Genomic DNA, 19,228 nt, shown 5'->3' with positions numbered 1-19,228 from the left:
AACGATGCAACCAACAAAGAGGTATTCGAACTCGAGTTTCTAAAAATTAACCACTAAAAAGCCACCCACATTACAACCCCCTCCGGGTCCATTTTTAAAATTGCCTAAACCATGATATAGGTGGAAAAACCCGGATGAACATGCAAACTCGGAATGACCTTGAGTAAGTTCAAAGAAGAGCGTATAAACACCAACCCACCAAGATCGAGCATTAAGAGTGAAATCCCATGGTGAGGTATAATTGGGGTCTCAAGAGATAATCAATCCCCGTTAATCTTGCCTATTAATTTTGATCATGGAGGTTTCGAATAAGTTTGGTCGCTCATTTACCTACGTAGGTACATTTCGAAAACTTTTCGTAGAACCTTAGTTTTGAAGTCACGCACTTGGTAAAACCAACCGAGGCTTTGTTTCTTACTTGTCTCAATCCTTTGTCTTTCAACTTCTTTTACTTGAGGACAAGTAAAACTTTAAAGTCCGAGGAGGTTGATAGGGGTGTTGCGTCCCTATCTTTTAGCGTGGTTTACGGTTTAATTTAAGACTAAATAAACAAGTTTAATTACAAAAATAAGGAGTTTTTAATAAAATAACGAAATAAAAATAAAATCCGTACTTTCGGTTAATTGTCTTTATTTTTTTATTAAATTAGAAACTAAAACGTCAAGCTAACTCGACTCTCGAGAATTGTATTTCAGGTACGAGTAAGGAGCAAAATCCCACCGACATGCGGGGCGTATAAACCTCCACGCGGGGCGTGATATCTAGTCAGAACTGATTGCTCAGTCCACAGGCACTAGGTGGGACTTACCCACTAATACGCGAGGCGTATGAACCACCACGCGGGGCGTATAAGCAATTATAATCTCAATCATGAAGGTCAGACTGCATGGTCTTCCAAGTCAAAAGGTTCTACGCGGGGCGTCCCACCTTGCACGCGGGGCGTATATGGAAATTCTTCAATCTAAAGATCCAGGGACTCACATACGCGGGGCGTTCTCTAGGCTACGCGTGGCGTAAAAGGCATGATTCAAGCTATTAAATCTCAGGAGCTCAATCACGCGGGGCGTATCCCAGTCTACGCGGGGCGTGGTTGAGACAACAAAATCTGAGATTGGTCCACATGCAAGAGATTATTAACGGAATGGGTCAATACGCGGGGCGTTCTCGACCCTACGCGTGGCATATGATGGTGCAACTGCAGAAATAATGTATCTCCATGCTTGTATCTTGTAAATTTACAATTTTACCCCTAGCTTGATGTGTATAAATAAGAGTGATTAGCACTCATTTAGACATTCAGATTTTACATAGCAAAACTCTATCACCTTGAGAGCTTGTTCGTGTATTCCGTTACTCCGTAAAAGTTCTGTTCCATCCTCGTTCACCAAGCTCGAGAGTTCAACCTCCAAGACCTAAGAGATGACCTTGAGTCCGGTTAGCTAGTTCCGAGGGCTGATTCTTCCCTTTTCACTTGCTAATTAGCTTGTACTCTTCCTATGTACTAGGCTTGGTTGTATTTCGTATTTACGCTTTCCATATTTATAATATATGATTTACAATTTCTGTTTCTCTATACGTGTTGATGTTTGCTACTTGTTTTGATATTTGTAATTGATTATTGTGTAGGGGAGCGCGATTTTTGACGCTATTCGGGCTATCTTTAGGGATTCACATAGGTATTGTCTTACCGAAAGTGACGCACCGGAAACCGTAGGAATTGACAAGCCATGAGACTTACATGCCCTAGTTTCTAATCCCCAAATCTGACAAGTGTTTCTTCATTGGATACCCAAAGGAAACTGTGGGATATTACTTTTATCATCCAGATAATCAGAAAGTAATAGTATCCAAACACACAGTGTTTCTAGAGAAAGAGTTTCTAGAAGAGACACAAAATGGAAGCGTAATTGAACTTGAGGAAGTTCAAGAGGAATCACATGTTGAAACCGCGGAAGAAGAAGTTGAACCCGAACCCCTTTCACTAGATGAAACACAAGTGTCATATCCCACTCATAGGTCTCAAAGAGTTCGTGAACTCCCAGTTAGATATGGTTTTCTAGTGGGAGATAACAAACTAGTTCCCGTGTTAGACGATGAACCTGAAACCTACGAAGAAGCTCTTTCTAGTCCAGAATCTAAAGCATGGCTTGAGGCCATGAATTCTGAAATGGACTCCATGTATACTAACCAAGTGTGGAGTTTGGTTGATCCACCCGAAGGAATAAAAACCATTGGGTGCAGGTGGATCTTCAAGAAGAAGACGGACATGGATGGAAAGGTTAGTGCCTACAAAGCTAGGTTAGTAGCGAAAGGATATCGTCAAAAGCAAGGAGTTGACTATGACGAGACTTTCTCTCTAGTAGCCATGTTCAAGTCCATTAGAATATTGCTTACAATTGCCGCTCATTTTGATTATGAGATTTGGCAAATGGATGTGAAAACAGCTTTCCTAAATGGAAACCTGCTTGAGGATGTATACATGATGCAACCTGAAGGTTTCACGTCGAAGGATGCAACCAAGGTTTGCAAACTTCAAAGGTCCATTTATGGACTCAAGCAAGCGTTTAGAAGCTGGAACAAACGTTTTGACAAAATCATAAAACAATTTGGTTTCGAACAAAACTCTGAAGAGGCTTGTGTTTACAAGAAGATAAGTGGGAGCTCAGTCGTTTTCTTAGTACTATATGTTGATGATATACTACTTATGGGAAACAATGTTGCAATGTTGCAAACTGTAAAAGTTTGGTTATCGGGTAATTTCTCCATAAAAGACTTGGGAGAAGCAGCTTATATCTTGGGGATTGAGATCTATCGGGATAGATCGAAAAGACTGCTTGGATTATCCCAGTCTACATATATTGACATGCATGAATCGAAAAGATGTAACTTACCAATGGTCCATGGTGTCAAGTTATCAAATGATCAGTGTCCTAAAACGGACAGTGATAAGGATCGCATGGCTGTAATTCCTTACTCCAGTGCGGGTGGTTCGATCATGTATGCCATGCTTTGCACTAGACCTGATGTGGCGTTGGCATTGAGTATGACGAGCCGCTATTAAGGGAATCCAGGATTTGATCACTGGATTACTGTCAAGAACATTCTTAAGTACCTTAGGAGGACCAAAGACATGTCCTCGTATATGGACACAGAGAATTGAAAATTGAAGGATATTCGGATGTTAGTCATCTGGCTGATGAAAATGATTATAGATCCCAATCAGGATACCAGTTTATCCTAAATGGTGGTTCAGTTAGTTGGAAGAGTTCCAAGCAAAGAAGTGTTGCCTTCTCGTCGACTGAATCAGAGTACATCGCAGCTGCAGAAGCGGCAAAGGAGGCAGTTTTGATTAGGAAGTTCATAACGGAACTAGGAGTGGTATCTGACATTGTGAATCCCATTACTCTGTACTGTGATAACAATGGAGCCATTGCACAAGCAAAGGAACCACGGTCTCATAATGCATCCAAACATTATCTCAAGCGATATCATCTCATTAGGGAGATTATAGCCAGGTGAGATGTGAGAATAGAAAAGGTGCCTACTGAGGACAACGTTGCAGATCCGTTGACCAAGCCATTACCACAAAGAGCTCACGATAGACATCTTAGTTCTTCTGGTATTAGTTTCAGAAACAATTGGCTTTAGTCCAAGTGAGACAATGTTGGAGTTTAGTGTCCTAAATACAATTGTTTTAGGATATAAATATTAATGAATAAATTGTTTATTTAATCATTTATTTAATCAGATATATAGCACTAAAATGTAACTATATATAAAGGCACAAATCTTTCATTAAGAAAGTAATCCTAAGTTTATTTAAGTAGTTGTAAAGTGTTCATACAAGCATGAAGTGAGACTATACTTTGCAATAGACTAATAGACTTAAAACCAACCCAAGTCAAGTAATATGTTATAGGGGTTGGCATATTACTGTTGAGACTTGCATGTAACAATGTTTTCTGTCGAGACAGAAAGCTAATCTCACAAGCTTTAGATATTTAGATATCTAGACAGTTACATGGATCCGGTGAAGGAGTTCATTCGGATTGGGACCCGACTTGAGATAACAGTATGGATTAATTTATTTAAAAGTGTCAACTGTTTATCTCATTTGTATTAGTAGGTATAACTAATCCTCAGACTTAAACATTCATTAATTAGTGATTCTGGATTATGGAGTCTGGTACTTTGATTCTGTGCGAGCACGATCCAACAGGTGAGAGCCTAGGGTGTGTGAGAGCAGGGTTGGGTATCACACAAAGTAATTACAGAATAGTTAATGTCAGATTGAGCATTCGTCACTCCTGATAAATGGGAGATATATCCATATGGCCGCTTGTGGTGAATTAACTGAAATCCTTGCAAGGTGATAGAGTTAAGAGTAGAAATAGAAATTTCACTTAACTTATCTTTCAGAGTTAATTCAACATGTACAAGTAAAACGGACTCTTCGTTATATGTAACCTTGACACGTTCCATGGTCATAAGGAATTGACCAACAGGATATAGTTGATAAAGGATCGTATTATACTGCACCTAATGCTGAAAGGTTAACGTCAGTTATCAACCTGACTTCTTAATTGCTCTAGGGGAATATCATATTTTCGGCTAGTAACAGCTCGCGAGGGTATTCCATTATATACATGTTGGGATTAATCAGGATGAATTAATTCCAAAGGATATATACGGCTAGTGGCAATGAGGAACCTAATGGGTCGCATATGGGACTTGGAACCAGAGGACGAAAATGTAATTAGTGAGACATTATATATGGGCCGAAATTTGTAGATTAATTAGGGATAATTAATTTAATTAATGATTATAATTTGATTATGGTTGTGAATTAAATTAAAGGATTATCTGATAATGTTAATTAGAGATTTTAATGGGATTGAAACTCTAATTAATTATCCCCTAACAATAATTAAATTATTAATTTGATTAATGATATTATCTAGATATAATTAGTTATTATTTAGATAATAATAAAGTGTTTATTTAATTATCTAATTAGCAATCCTATTCCGAATGAGATTCCGATTATTTAATTACCTAACACAACTGGGATTAGGGTTTTGAGAAGTCTATAAATAGACTCCCTAACCTCAGAAATTCGACCAACACAAAAGAAAAGAGGGAGGAACCGTTCCTTCTTCGTCTCGGCTAATTTACATTATTTCCTACTCTCTCTTTGATCTCGTATCGATTTCTGTTAGAGGCAATCATTGCGATTGCTATTTTAAAGGTTGATTACTGATTAGTTTTGTTTTTTTGTGTTGAACAAAACGTTCGTTGCTCACGAGTTGATAATAAGAAGTTGTGGGCACTTCGTTTGCAACCGTAGATAGTTCTTCACCAAAGGTATTACTTTCTATTCCTCTTTATATGAAATAACAATTAACAGATCTTGGAAAAGGAAAATAGATAAAATAGATAAAATTTTATTATTCCGCTACGCCTAGACTTGTCTATTTTCCTACACTTTGTTTAAAGATGTTCATTTATTTGTTAATTGTTGTGATAAGTGTCAAAGAGTAGGTAATTTAGGCAGAAGAGATGAAATGCCCCTGAAGAACATATTGGAGGTTGAAATCTTTGATGTGTGGGGAATTGACTTTATGGGTCCATTTCCTCCTTTTTTTGGCCAAAACTATATTTTAGTAGTCGTAGATTATGTCTCTAAGTGGGTTGAAGCTATTGCAACCCCAACTAATGATGCTAAAGTAGTTATCAAGTTTTTGAAAAATATTTTTACCCGATTTGTTGTTCCTAGAGCAATGATAAGCGATGGAGGTACTCATTTTATTAACAAGAATTTTGAATCGCTTATGAAGAGATACAGAGTTCATCACCGTGTTTCTACCCCTAACCATCCCCAAACGAATGGTCAAGTAGAAATCTCTAATAGGGAACTCGAGTGGATCCTAGAGAAAACAGTCTCATCTTCTAGGAGAGATTGGTCTTAAAAGTTTGATGATGTGTTATGGGCATACCGTACCGCATTTAAAACACCTATAGGAATGACACCATATAGATTAGTCTATGGTAAAGCTTGCCATTTACCGGTAGAATTAGAGCATAATGCATTTTGGGCCATTAAAACCCTCAATTATAATTTACAAAGTGCCGGTAGAAAGTGTTTGCTAGATATAAATGAGTTGGATGAGTTACGTTTCTTAGGTCTGAGGCGGATGTAAGTTGTTACAACTGCGAGGGCCATTTTATCCAGTTTTGAGTATCGAGTTTCAGCATCTTTCAATACTTTCTAACATAGTACATGGGAAATTAGTGTCATTCTTCTACTTGGATAACCACTGTGCAAACGACTCTATTAGAAACAGATACATATAGATATAAATATTCCCCTAAGATCGGCCTGCTCATCAATGGTGGTTCAGTTAGGAACTGTTTCATACCTTCCAAAGCCTATTGACAGTCTGATGTCTATTCATATGTTTTTTGCTTTTTTTTATCACCTCGTAAAAAGGTAGACATCGTTTGACCGAACATGATATGAACTTCCCTAGGGCTATGATTTGCCCATTTAGCCTTTTTACTTCTTTGACATTCTGCGGTGGTTTCGTTTCTAATAATGCTTTCACTTTATCTGAATTCTCACCTACTCCTTTTTGGCTAATGACATGGCCTAGGAACTTTCCTAAAATGGCTCCAAATGTACATTTCATATGGTTAAGCTTCACATTGTACTGTTGGAGAATTAGAAAGATATCTTTGATGTCTTCTACATGCTTCTCCATAGAAATACTTTTGATGATCATGTCATAAGCATACATTGAGAAATTGCTGCCATCCTTTCCTTCAAAGATTTTGTTCATCATCCTTTGATACGTTGCTCCTGCGTTTTTCAACCCAAAAGGCATGCCTTTAAAGCAGTAGTTAGCCTGATGAGTGAGAAAAGAAGGTATTGATTTGATCTTTTGGCTCCATTCGTATCTGGTGATAATTGGATTTGACATCCGTAAAAGAGTATACCTCATAACCGGTGATTCCATCTACTAGGATGTCGATGCAAGCCAAGGGATAGTTGTGTTTCGGACAAGCTTTTATTGAGATCTGTGAAATCAACACACATCCGATATGATCCGTGTGGTTTCTTTATGAGAACGATTATATCACATCCTCAATAGCATCCACCTTTTTTAGCTTTGCTATTTCTTATTCGATTGTCTTTTATCTTTCGGGTCCGTGATTCCATTTTTTTTGTGCGACTGGTGTTACATCTTCAGTCATGTTCAACTGGTAGGTTATAACATCCAGACTTACTCCAGTCAAAACTTCAATTTCCCAGGCAAAGATGCCTTCACATTCGGTTAGCACTTTGGTGATGGATTCTTTTATCTCGGGTTTCAACACTTTAGCGATTTTTACTTTTTCCTAGTGGTAATCATGAATAGTTCCGTTTCTCCGAGAGGTGTGGTAATTGGTTCGTCTTCTTCTTCTTTTTCTTGAATATAGAGTAAGTTTCTTGTGCCGCTTTTTGGTTTCCTTTTATCATAGCCCTGACCTTCCTCGTGGGGATGTGGATCGCCAAATGCCTAATGGAAATTAGCACTTCAGTCTCTAAAAGGAATGATCTACCCATGATGAAATTATATGCTAACTGCCCATCCATGAAGGAAAACTCTAAATCGCCCTTCCAGTCTTGGTTAACATCTTCTATCTTGCATTCCAACATTACTTGGCCTTTGTTTTCTATCATGTGTCCAGTTACTCCCAATATATCAACGAATGTTAGTTTAATTCGTATTGGATCTACCTTCAACTTGGCGAATGATCCTTTGGTGATAACTTTATAAGAACTTCCAGTCTCAATTATCACTCGCTTCATATCCCATCCTTCAATGGTTATGGCTATTACTAGAGCATCCACATGTGGAGAGACATCATGTCTTGGTTATGCAAACTGAAGATTGAGGGAATCATTGATATTGTCATCACGTGTTGAGGATTTTTTGGATCTTTTAACTGGAGGTTGATACCCTGGTCTACCAGCTATGACGTTTATAACGTCTTTGGATTTCTTTTTCGAATCTGTCATCTATTTGCTTTCTTCCGAGTCCTGGGGATTTGGATGAATCTGTCCAGCTTACCTTTTTCTATGAGATTCTCTGTTTCTTTGGACAACTCCTAGCAGGCTTCAATGTCGTGGCTATTGATCCTGTGGAATCGACAGTACACTTTGGAGTTTCATCTAACATTCTCCCCACCTTTGGAGAAGGGATATTGAATATCTTGTTTATATTGGCTTTTCTCGGTCTAAATGAGGATCTCCCTTTTTGGAGCATTCAAGGGGGTATATGTCGACCTTTATCGAGTGCTTCTTTTGTTCTTTAAAGACATATCTCGTGGGATTCCTTTCCGTTGGTTTCTCCTCTACGGGTCTTTAGCATTGCTTTTCACTATCTCTTCACATCATCCAAATCCATGAACTTCTTGGACATGTCTATCAACTCCATAAGAATTTCAGGGCGATTGGTGACTAAGTCTTCCCTTAGTCTCTCACAAGTGGTGTTGCGGATCACTGCTTCTATGGCGGTATTGAGATCAATCCGTGTGATATGCACACACAGTTGGTTGAATTTATCAATATATTCTCTCAAAGGTTGATCTTATCTTTGGACCAAATCATATAGCTTCCTACATGCGAATGTCGGAGGGAATGCATGCAGAAAACTTAGCACAGAATTCACGAGTCAGCTGCTCCCATCCATCAATCAATCCTGGGGCAAGAGATTGGAAACAGTAAAATGCCAGACCTTTGAGGGTTGTTGAGAAAACTGTGCATATGATCCCCTCATTGGTGTCATAAATGTCCATCAATTCTTTGTATTAGCGGGCATGGGCCTCTAGATTGCCTTCTCCCTTATATTGTGACAGAGTGGGAGGTTTGAACCTTCGACCTCTCTCATAGCTTAAGATCTGTGGAGAGAATGGCGAATCCCTATGGGACGGAGTTTGCCCATTTGCCGAATATCCATATCTAACCAAGGTATCCAGTACTCGCCTGTCTATCTTGTTGTCCATTCTTTCCACGTTGGAGGGTTGGGGAGTAGAATAGTCTGCCATTCTACTGCCTAACTTGTCTATCATCGGTTGTGATCTTATTATGACACTAGGAGCTGGTTGGTCCATATTCTGAGGCAGTCTTTGTCCTATAATTGGATCAAACAACCATAATTATCTTCGAATTTCGAGTATCTCCACGACTAGGAATAGTTCTCTTCGGATGCCAGATTGATCATTGAATCTGGTTTGTTCTGTCGTTGATTCAACATTACAGGCGAGTGGGGGATTTGTCACTCCTGGAGGCATAAAGGAGAAGAACGCTGACTTGGATCCCAAGATTTCACCTTATTGGAGGATAGATGGTGCAATGTTATAGAGTCACTTAGCCTAGAGATTGGGCGTTTATTGCCTGATCCCTGCAACACACTTCTGGACAGTGCATTCGTAAGGAGATGAGTTTGAGTTTGGGCGAATGCTACAACTTTATCAACAATGTCACCGAATATAACAATTAAGCAATTCCTGCCTTTTGCCTCATGTTTTTCACAATAACACCTCCTACCTCATTGAGGAATGTACGAGGCGATGCCTTATCTAGATTTTCCACTATGATGAAATCAGAGGTAGAAATCGTTAAATAGAATGGCAAAGGCGTAGAATTACGAGCCGTATATATGATTAAATTCCCTGATGTAAGAATCGCAAGGATCCTAGTAGTGGGTATAATAGGAATCCTAGTAGTAGGAGGATTTGGTATTCCATCAAACATCATTTTGTTCATGGTGAAACTCTATTTTATTTAGAGTTCCACGCTCACTGCACCAGTTGATAAATGTGTTAACTTCCTTGATTAGAATCCTTTCCCTATGAGGTGCTATTAGGTTCGGTCAGGGACACTTTGATGCTAAATTTAGTATGATATTTTAGAATAAAAAGGGTAATAACACGAACTAGAGGAAAGTTAGCTAACATACCTCGAATACACCTGAGTTAGGGTATTTATATAGGATTTCGTAACCTTTTAGCACTAATGGTATTTTATTCGAACAGTCATGTCATTACTTCTGTTAATGGCTATTAATTACCATTAATGTATGTTCTCTCGTTTAAGGGATTTTGTAAAGGCGCCCTTTAGTCTTCTAAAATTGCCCTAATGTGATACGAGGCAGATGTTCACGGGGGCGAGTTATGATGGAGGATCCTTCTCATTTGTCTCTTTACATCGTATCTTGTAACTATGGTGTATCTTTGTTATGATCCACGTAGCATAACATAATGCTGGGGACTCATTTGCTTTCTGTATTATTACATATTTGCCCCAGGGATAAATTTCGATGTTATCAATACTGAACATAACAAGTCCAAGATGAGTCGCAGACAAGATCGTTCTCTTTTAGACGTTTGCTCCACTGTCTCAAATTCGTGCAAGCAAATAAGCAGTCAGTCGCCTCTATGATAAAACACCCTGGTTGAATAACTATAAATACAATTCTGATTTTCACTGTAGAAAATTACTCAAATTTTACACTCTTAGAAACTGCTTGGTTTTTGGAAGAAAATAGAAGAATTAATGATAATAAAAAATCGGTTATGTATCTTCTTATTTTCAAATGTTGGGTACAATTGTTTTTTTTAACCGAGAAGAAATTTCAAAGAGAAAAATTAGGAGAAAAATGTGGTTGCAATCGTGGGAGAGGTTGAGATCATTGCCCAACCCGACCGGACGATGACGCTTGTGTGTGTTGGTCAAGGTGAACTAAACTCAATGTAAGTCATCATCCATACACAAAATGTGTACCTCTTGGAGGCACACCCAAGTATATGAGGATATTCCATATAAACCATTCTAAAGTATTTTTTTTCAATATGAGATTCATTCCACTAATCTGCCTTTGTAAATCATAAGGTGGGCTTTTCGTTTAAAAATGCACGTGTGGGCCAAGCCCAACAAGTGCTCATCAACATTTTTTACTGTTGATTTCTTATGCTTCGTTTGGATGAGAAGCATTAGCCTTGATACTTTCACTACTCCAAAACCCCCTTCAGACGACGGTTAAAAACCGTCGTCCCGCGAGATATAAATCTGTCACAAGGCTCGCTGCCGTCTATTGCACCTTCAGACGACGGTTAGGTTCTGTCATTTGAAGATACTATACATGACATCAACCTAGTTTTGTACTGTCATATGAACATTGTTACGATGCATCTTTTTATTTATTAACGTCACTTTTAATGTCATCACATGACATACTAATAATTAAAAATGTCAAGTCGCTATATGGGAAATTGGCATATTGGTATTCGTGGTGACAGTTTTTATAATAATTTCTGTCGTAGTAACTTGTATCAGATGGCATAGGTCTTAATCAATCATGTCAAGAGATTTGTTTTAGATGACATATTCTTTTAATTTAATGTCTTTTTATTGTTGTTTAGATGATATTTTTTTAAACGTAAATGTCACTCCTTGCCTTCTTCTTCGAATGATTCTGGAAATGAACAATAATTATCAAATGAACAAGAATTTTTGTATATCAATGATTTTAATTTTACTGGAGAATAATGCTCATAATCTGTTTACATTTGAACTACACAAATAACTGAATGAATGTAGGGTAAAAAAAATATAAGCAATTAATGTACATCTCCAAATCTGTATATATAGTCAGAGGCGTGGTGGTGTAGATTAGAAAGCCAAATCCAACTTGAACTGAAGCATATCTAAGTCATCATCTCCTAGAATCCCCAAAGTCTTGGTATTTGCAAAACCAATTGATGATGCTCATTAATTACACACCGTATACAGATAGACCTAATTGATCTCCTTTTACCCTTTCTCCATTCTGAGACCCTTCACTTACCCACCCACATTATAAATAGGAAGAGTTTACCAATTCTCAATAGTCACCCAGTGCAACTTAACACTATACTTACAGTTCGTTATTTCGAGCATGAATAGAAGGAACCTCTATTGTAATGTTGAGTTTCAGATTGACCAACTCCGATATGAGGCACCTAGGTGGCTTGTCAATATACATGGTCCTGACCGGCAGCAATGGACTTCCGTGATGAATGGCCCTCCAAACACCCCTTATGAAGGAGGTGTATTCATAGTCCAAATGGACTTCCCTGTCAATTTCCCCTCCACACCTCCAGTTGTAAGAACATGCATAAACTTGTTAACACACATAAATCAGTTCATATCTTTGTAAATACACTCATGATATTACTATTGTTCGCAGGTAATATTCAGGACCAAAATTTACCATCCTAATATCGGTCCCTTGAGGCATGTTTCTATGCCCCAGCTACTTGATCGCCCTGCCCATAGTATTGCCACGGTAAGATGTAAATCTATGTATTTTTTACCCGTAAATTTATCTATTCATGTTTGGTGTCTAGTTTATCTACTCATGTTTGGGGTCTAATTTAATTTATCTATGCATTTTATACATGCTGTGGAATATTTATGGACTGCTGGTAGAGCCCTTTATTGAGGGGCCATTTCCTGGCCGAGAGCGAATTGCTGAACGATACATCAGCACAGGGCAGGTTATGTAGCAACTGCTAGGAGATGGACTGAAGAGCATGCAATGGATATATGATGTGCAAATAGCAAGCAAGGGGGCATTATGATGTGACGTGCGAATAGCGTACAAGGGGGGCGTGATGTGCGAATAGCAAGGAAATTTGGATGCTGGGCAACCATTGAGTTAGATGGTGTGGACTACTGGATGGGCATAGAGCCAATCTTGAAGAACAGAATGATTACTGATTACAAATGTACTTGGTAATCAATCTGATCTTCAATGTTGGCTCCATGCCCCTCCAGTATTTGACGTCATTTAACTCTGATGGCTCCCCATCATCCCGATATCCTTGTTTACCATTTGCACATTCTTGAAGCAAGGAGATTTTGATGCTAAAGAAACACTGGAGCTGGATGGTGTGGACTACTGGATGGGCATAGAGCCAATCTTGAAGAACAGAATGATTACTAATTACAAATGTACTTGGTAATCAATCTGATCTTCAATGTTGGCTCCATGCCCCTCCAGTACTCCACTCCATCCATCCAGCTCCAGTGTTTCTTTAGCATCAAAATCTCCTTTCTAATCGCGCATCACGCCCCCCCCCCCCTTGTACGCTATTCGCACATCATATCATAATGCCCCCCTTGCACGCTATCCTTTTTTGATAGGCAATACAAAGTAGACAACTTATTCAAGTAGACATATATATGTATATTCAAGTGGATTATAACATGCTATAACAAAGTAGTCAACTTATTCGCTTATGTCTATTAAATTGAATCAGTTCTACTTCCTAACACATAACATGCTAAATTGATATGAAACATATGTCTATTCTTGAATCAGTTACTTCATAAACAGAACATAAAACAAGCCAACATATGTCTCATCAGCATAACTCATGTTAGAATAGAAAAGAATCAGGCAAGTTCATCATTTTCAGCTTTAAGAGTATGCATGATCAGCTACCTCCCTAAACATAATATCAAGTTCATAACTTATGCTGATAGCATCGAAAACCCATCAACATCCTGAATGGTTTCAATCAGATAACAAGACAAGTGGAAGGTATATTGTAAACTTATCTCATCACCATCCTGAATGGTTTCATAACATTTTCAGCTTTAAGAGTATGCCTAACATGTTATAACAAATAGACAACTTATTCGTGCATATCTAAAACTTGTTCTCATAGCATCATAAAGCCACCACTATGTACCTGCCACTTGGATTGTACAGTTCATGATGAAGTTAGTATGGTGATGAAGTGTATGATACTGTCACCACAAGCTTAGTCATAAACTTGTGTTGTTAGAATCATACAACTTCATCACCATGTTGAACACTTTTCCATAAGCATAACAAGCCAAGTGACATGATACATAGTAATGGAGATTTAGGAGTATGCCTAATATGCTATAACAAGTAGACAACTTATTCAAGTGAACATGCTATAACAAGCATACAACTTATTCCTTACTTATCATCATAGGTCATGTTCAAATAAAAAAAGAGAATGGTGATATCAATTAGCCTAAATTTACCTTTTAATACATGCTTCATACATGCTCAATGACCCTTTTACAATGTTCCTCTAATACTTGATGCATGATTAATAAGCTACATGCCCAAATGAACAATCGTACATATACTCATACAGAACCTCAAACATAAACATCAACAGAACATCATACATAAACATGTTTCATACACATATACATACTCAATCACTTCTAGCAGTATAACTCATAGGTGTAAGAGTAGTGCCAATCACAATGAACATTCAAAGCTTTAGAGTATGCCTAATTAGCCACATGCTCAATGACCCTTTTACAATGTTCCTCTAATACTTGATGCATGATTAATAAGCTACATGCCCAATTTAACAATTGTACACATACTCATACAGAACCTCAAACATAAACATCAACAGAACATCATACATAAACATGTTTCATACACATACACATACTCAATCACTTCTAGCAGTATAACTCATAGGTGTAAGAGTAGTGCCAATCACAATGAACATTCAAAGCTTTAGAGTATGCCTAATCAGCCACATGCTCAATGACCCTTTTACAATGTTCCTCTAATACTTGATGCATGATTAATAAGCTACATGCCCAAATGAACAATCGTACACATACTCATACAGAACCTCAAACATAAACATCAACAGAACATCATACATAAACATGTTTCATACACATACTCAGTCACTTCTATCAGTATAACTCATAGGTGTAAGAGTAGTGCCAATCACAATGAACATTCAAAGCTTTAGAGTATGCCTAATCAACCACATGCTCAATGACCCTTTTACAATGTTCCTCTAATACTTGATGCATGATTAATAAGCTACATGCCCAAATGAACAATCGTACACATACTCATACAGAACCTCAAACTTACATCAACAGAACATCATACGTAAACATGTTTCATACACATACACATACTCAATCACCTCTAGCAGTATAACTCATATGTGTAAGAGTAGTATCAATCACAATGAACATTCAAAGCTTTAGAGTATGCCTAATCAGGCACATGCTTAATGATCATTCATACATGAACTCTATGAGTCCTAGGTTCCAAAACAGTACGTCAAACATACACAAACACTTCTAAAGGCATAACCAATCAGTTCAAACCAACTTAACATTAATATATATTCAGTAAGTTAAAGAAATCTTCCCATATGCTAAAGGCATGAACCGATTGACAATCTTTTCAGTCAGCCTTCGCATGTAGCATTCTTACTATCCCTGCAAATATTATGTTCAAATAAAAAGAAATCAGAACATCTTCAGCAACCGACAATGTATTACCCTAGGTTAAAAAAGATAATGACCCAAGAATTTCATCGGTGAATCTAACAATGAATACAATAAAATCAGTATCTAAGCGAGAGATCTAACCCTTTAAATCATAGCTCTGAAAATCAATAGATCCTTATTCCAGCTGCTGAAATCGACATACACAAAAGTAAATCGGATGAGGAAAAGAGAGAGTAAGGAACAATGCCAATCAATAGATACTTACCAGTACCGTGTTTATAGCTCACCCAGTGATTGCATGTTCAAATCAGCCATGGCGATAGAGAGGGATGAGAGGGATGAAGCTCTTGCGTAACCTAAAATGGGGTTTGGGATTAGAGAGAGGGTTTATATATCAGCTGAAAATTTCAGTCAAACAAGAGCGGCTAAAATTTGGGGATTGACCGCGTAAGTGAAATTTCATTTGCCGCTTTTTTTGTTTTCGGCAAACAATGACATTCATTTATTATAAGTGTCATCTGTTGAGTAAGTTAAATTTAACGAAAACGCGCGTTTTCTTTGGATGACAGGATTATGTAATCATAATGTCATCTGAGAATCGAATGCATTTTTTATTTCGCTTTCAGATGACATACAGTTAAAATACTGTCATGAAAAATATTCAGACGACACGAAAACAAATGTCTGTCATGTATCTTGTGTCATGTGAAAGGGAAAATGACATAGTGTTTCATTATGGACTTCAGTTGCAAATTAAGAAAATGGTGAATGTCTTGTTGTTTATCTTTACAATTGAGTTAACGTGAGTTTTTTCTATGGGTTGAGTGTTTTTATTCGATTTGGAGTGCTTAAATATATTTAAAAAACTAATATTTTATTAATATATTAACAGCTTATTACCTCCATGGCATCTTGAATTTGTCTCATTTTGTTACTTAACTCACTCTATTTAGTGGCCAACCTATCGGTCACATCAACTCAAAAGTTGGCATATATTTGACCCTTTATGTATCTATATGATATTGAGTATACCTTTCAAGACACCTTATGCATCAATTCCAATACACATTATGTATTCTGATGTGAACCATTCCTTCATTGTTTTGGAACAAATATAAAAACCTAAGAGCACGAAGTGTTACATTTAGTGAGTTTATGGGGCTAATATGAGTTAGAAGGGCTAAACATTTGTTGAGTTGAAAAGACAGATATGTTCACTACTACGCAGAAGCAATTAGGTGACTATTGATACCACGGAAATATTAAGCCTATATTAATACTAATAAAAATCAATAAAAAAAGTCAATATATCTATATAAAAAAAATTTATAAAAGTAATTCACAAATTTATTAAATTTATAAAAAATCATTAAAAATTTATCAGTCAATAATAACAATAATATGGTTGCATTGCATTGGAGTAGAAAAGTGATAAAAAAGAAAGAAAAGGAAAGACTTTTAGTTGGAAAGGTTACTGTGATAATTATCCAAATCGTTGAATTAGGAATTATAAAGAATTTGTGGAAAACATGACCAACCTCAAACCAGTGCCCTCATCTCCGGTTAATTAATGGATCCAGCACCCACCGGCGCCGCCTTCGCATGTAATAAAGTCCGGCTAATGTGCAGCTACGGAGGACACATAAGCTCACGTCCTCAAACCAAGTCGCTCTACTACGCCGGCGGTGACACCCGCCTCATTAGCATCCCGGATACTACTAACCTTACACTTGCCTCTCTTATCACGCACTTATCATCCACTCTCCATTTTAGCAATTATCCATTTAATCTCAAGTACCAGCTTCCTAACCATGATCTTGACTCTCTTATTTCTCTCTCAACAGATGAAGACCTTCTTATTATGCTTGATGAACACCACCGCCTTTCCCCTTCTTCCTCTCGCATCCGCCTATTCCTCTTTCCTTTGAAACCCGTGAATCGTTGTTGTGAGTTGTCTGGGAAGCAGCTTAGGCACCCCAAGACTGAGAGTTGGTTTGCAGATGTGTTGAAGAGCGCCGAGCTTATGCAGAAGGGAGGAGTTGGAGTTGGATATGGCGAGGGTAATAACGGAGGGGAAGCTATCGCTGCTCTTTGTGGGGCTGAGTCCATGCTTTTAGAGACGACTTCTTTGGGTTCTTCTTCTTCTTCTGCTGTATCATTTCAGAATTTGCCTGCTAAGCTTCAGTTTGAGGATTTTTCTGTTGGTTTCCTGGATAATAAGTTGAAATCTCCCCTTTCCCTTTCTGATGCAATTGCGAGGTATGAATTCTAATTTGGGAATAAATTGAAATGTTAATTTGCTTGAGATCTAAGTTGTTGTTTTGATTTCTTTGTGTAAATTTTTATAGAGGTTTTTGATTGTTGATACAGTGATCATACCGTAGCTACTGCTGTTTCTCATCCACAAACTGGGACTTATCAAGACCCAGTTGCATTGGAGAATAAACATTACATGGCCCCTTTAGAATCAGAAAATAAAAATTTTGATCCACGAAGTGGTGTTGAGATGCATACAACTGTTCAAGTTTCCGGGATCCCAGTGTCTTACCAATATGATCATCACCAACAAGTAGTATTTGTTCATACACCTGCCCATTATGTACCACAAAACTCAACTATGTCTTCTTACTATCATATGCCTCAACAACAAATGTCTTATTTTGTTCCTGTTGGACATCCACGTACTTACAATTTCCCTGCAACTATTTCATCTAATCCTAATCCTAATCCTTCCTCTGCCACTGCCCAAGTGCCTTACAAGGTTGTCACGGAATCACCAGTGCCTGAAATAGCCTCCTCGCAAGTTTACAAAGCAAACAAAGTGGCAACAGCACATGTTAATTTGCCCCACAATGCATATCATCGACACGCTGTAATCAACCTCCAAGCTCAGTCCATTGCCGTAACTTCCCTGGAAACTCCTACTAACTATAGTAATCAACTTGATGATGATAATGATAATGTTGTACATGCCCAAATTTACAAATCTCAGCCTCCAGCTCCAGCATTGCCTTCTCAGCACCAAACCATCACCAAATCCACACCAGGAGTCATTTTATCAGAAGCATTTCCCCACTTACATATGGATAACACTAAACAACAACTTAAAGCCTCAACCACAATAAGCATGCTTTGCAATCAACAAGCAAGAGTTTTGTTTTCTGATAATTTGGACTTTTTTCCTTAAAATTTGACTTGATCTAGTTTATGTATTCAGAGTTGTACTGACAGTTTAATCTTGTTACGAGATGTTTTGAGATAATACAGTCTAAGTCATGTAATATGTTCTGTTCCTGTAACAGTCAATATAAAACTTTATTCAATTGAAGTATACCTTTTCCCTATCTAATTATGATACGGATTGATTTCGATTTGATAGTTTTAATTGTAAACTAATAAAGAATCAAACTCCTTTCAAACTAAATTTGAAAGAAATAATCCCGAAAGGCTGAAAACCCAAACCCTCCGAATGAGTGTTTGTGTTTTTGATTAATTCATGAAAAGATGTGCAATGGAAAAAGAAAGGTTTATATACTTTCCAAAACCTAGGATAGGAAAGGCAATAAAGTCCCTAATAACATATCCTAAGCTATTATGGGTAAAATGGTAGAAATGGCAAAATCTAGAATAGGAAAGACAATAAAGCCCATATGATATAACTAACATATCCTAAGCTATTAGGTGTAAAATGATTACAAGATAAATTAGTGACAAGCTAATAAATAAAGTAACGGTAGAAATGGTAAATAGGTAGTGACATATTCGTAATTAGGACAAATCAGAAATGGAAGAACTTGTTAGTTAAGTTTGTGCCACACGTCGTGTGGGCTGAAATTTTGATAATCCACATGTCGTATTGTAAGATCCACACATCGTGTGAAT

General features: G+C 37.6%; 1 protein-coding gene across 1 annotated transcript; it reads left to right on the top strand.

Moving 5' to 3' along the window:
* Positions 1-16,791: 16,791 nt before the first annotated feature.
* Positions 16,792-18,674, top strand: LOC136201968 (protein PAL OF QUIRKY). Its single transcript, XM_065992371.1, has 2 exons — positions 16,792-17,605; positions 17,717-18,674. Exons 1-2 carry the CDS (start codon positions 16,917-16,919, stop codon positions 18,531-18,533), a joined length of 1,506 nt encoding a protein of 501 aa, XP_065848443.1. The 5' UTR covers positions 16,792-16,916; the 3' UTR covers positions 18,534-18,674.
* The last annotated feature ends 554 nt before the right edge of the window (positions 18,675-19,228 follow it).

This window comes from Euphorbia lathyris, chromosome 1 (genome assembly GCF_963576675.1).
Source record: "Euphorbia lathyris chromosome 1, ddEupLath1.1, whole genome shotgun sequence".
Classification (NCBI taxonomy): Eukaryota; Viridiplantae; Streptophyta; class Magnoliopsida; order Malpighiales; family Euphorbiaceae; genus Euphorbia; species Euphorbia lathyris.
Note: the sequence above shows the minus strand (reverse complement) of the source record. Positions and strands in the feature narration are given on the sequence as shown.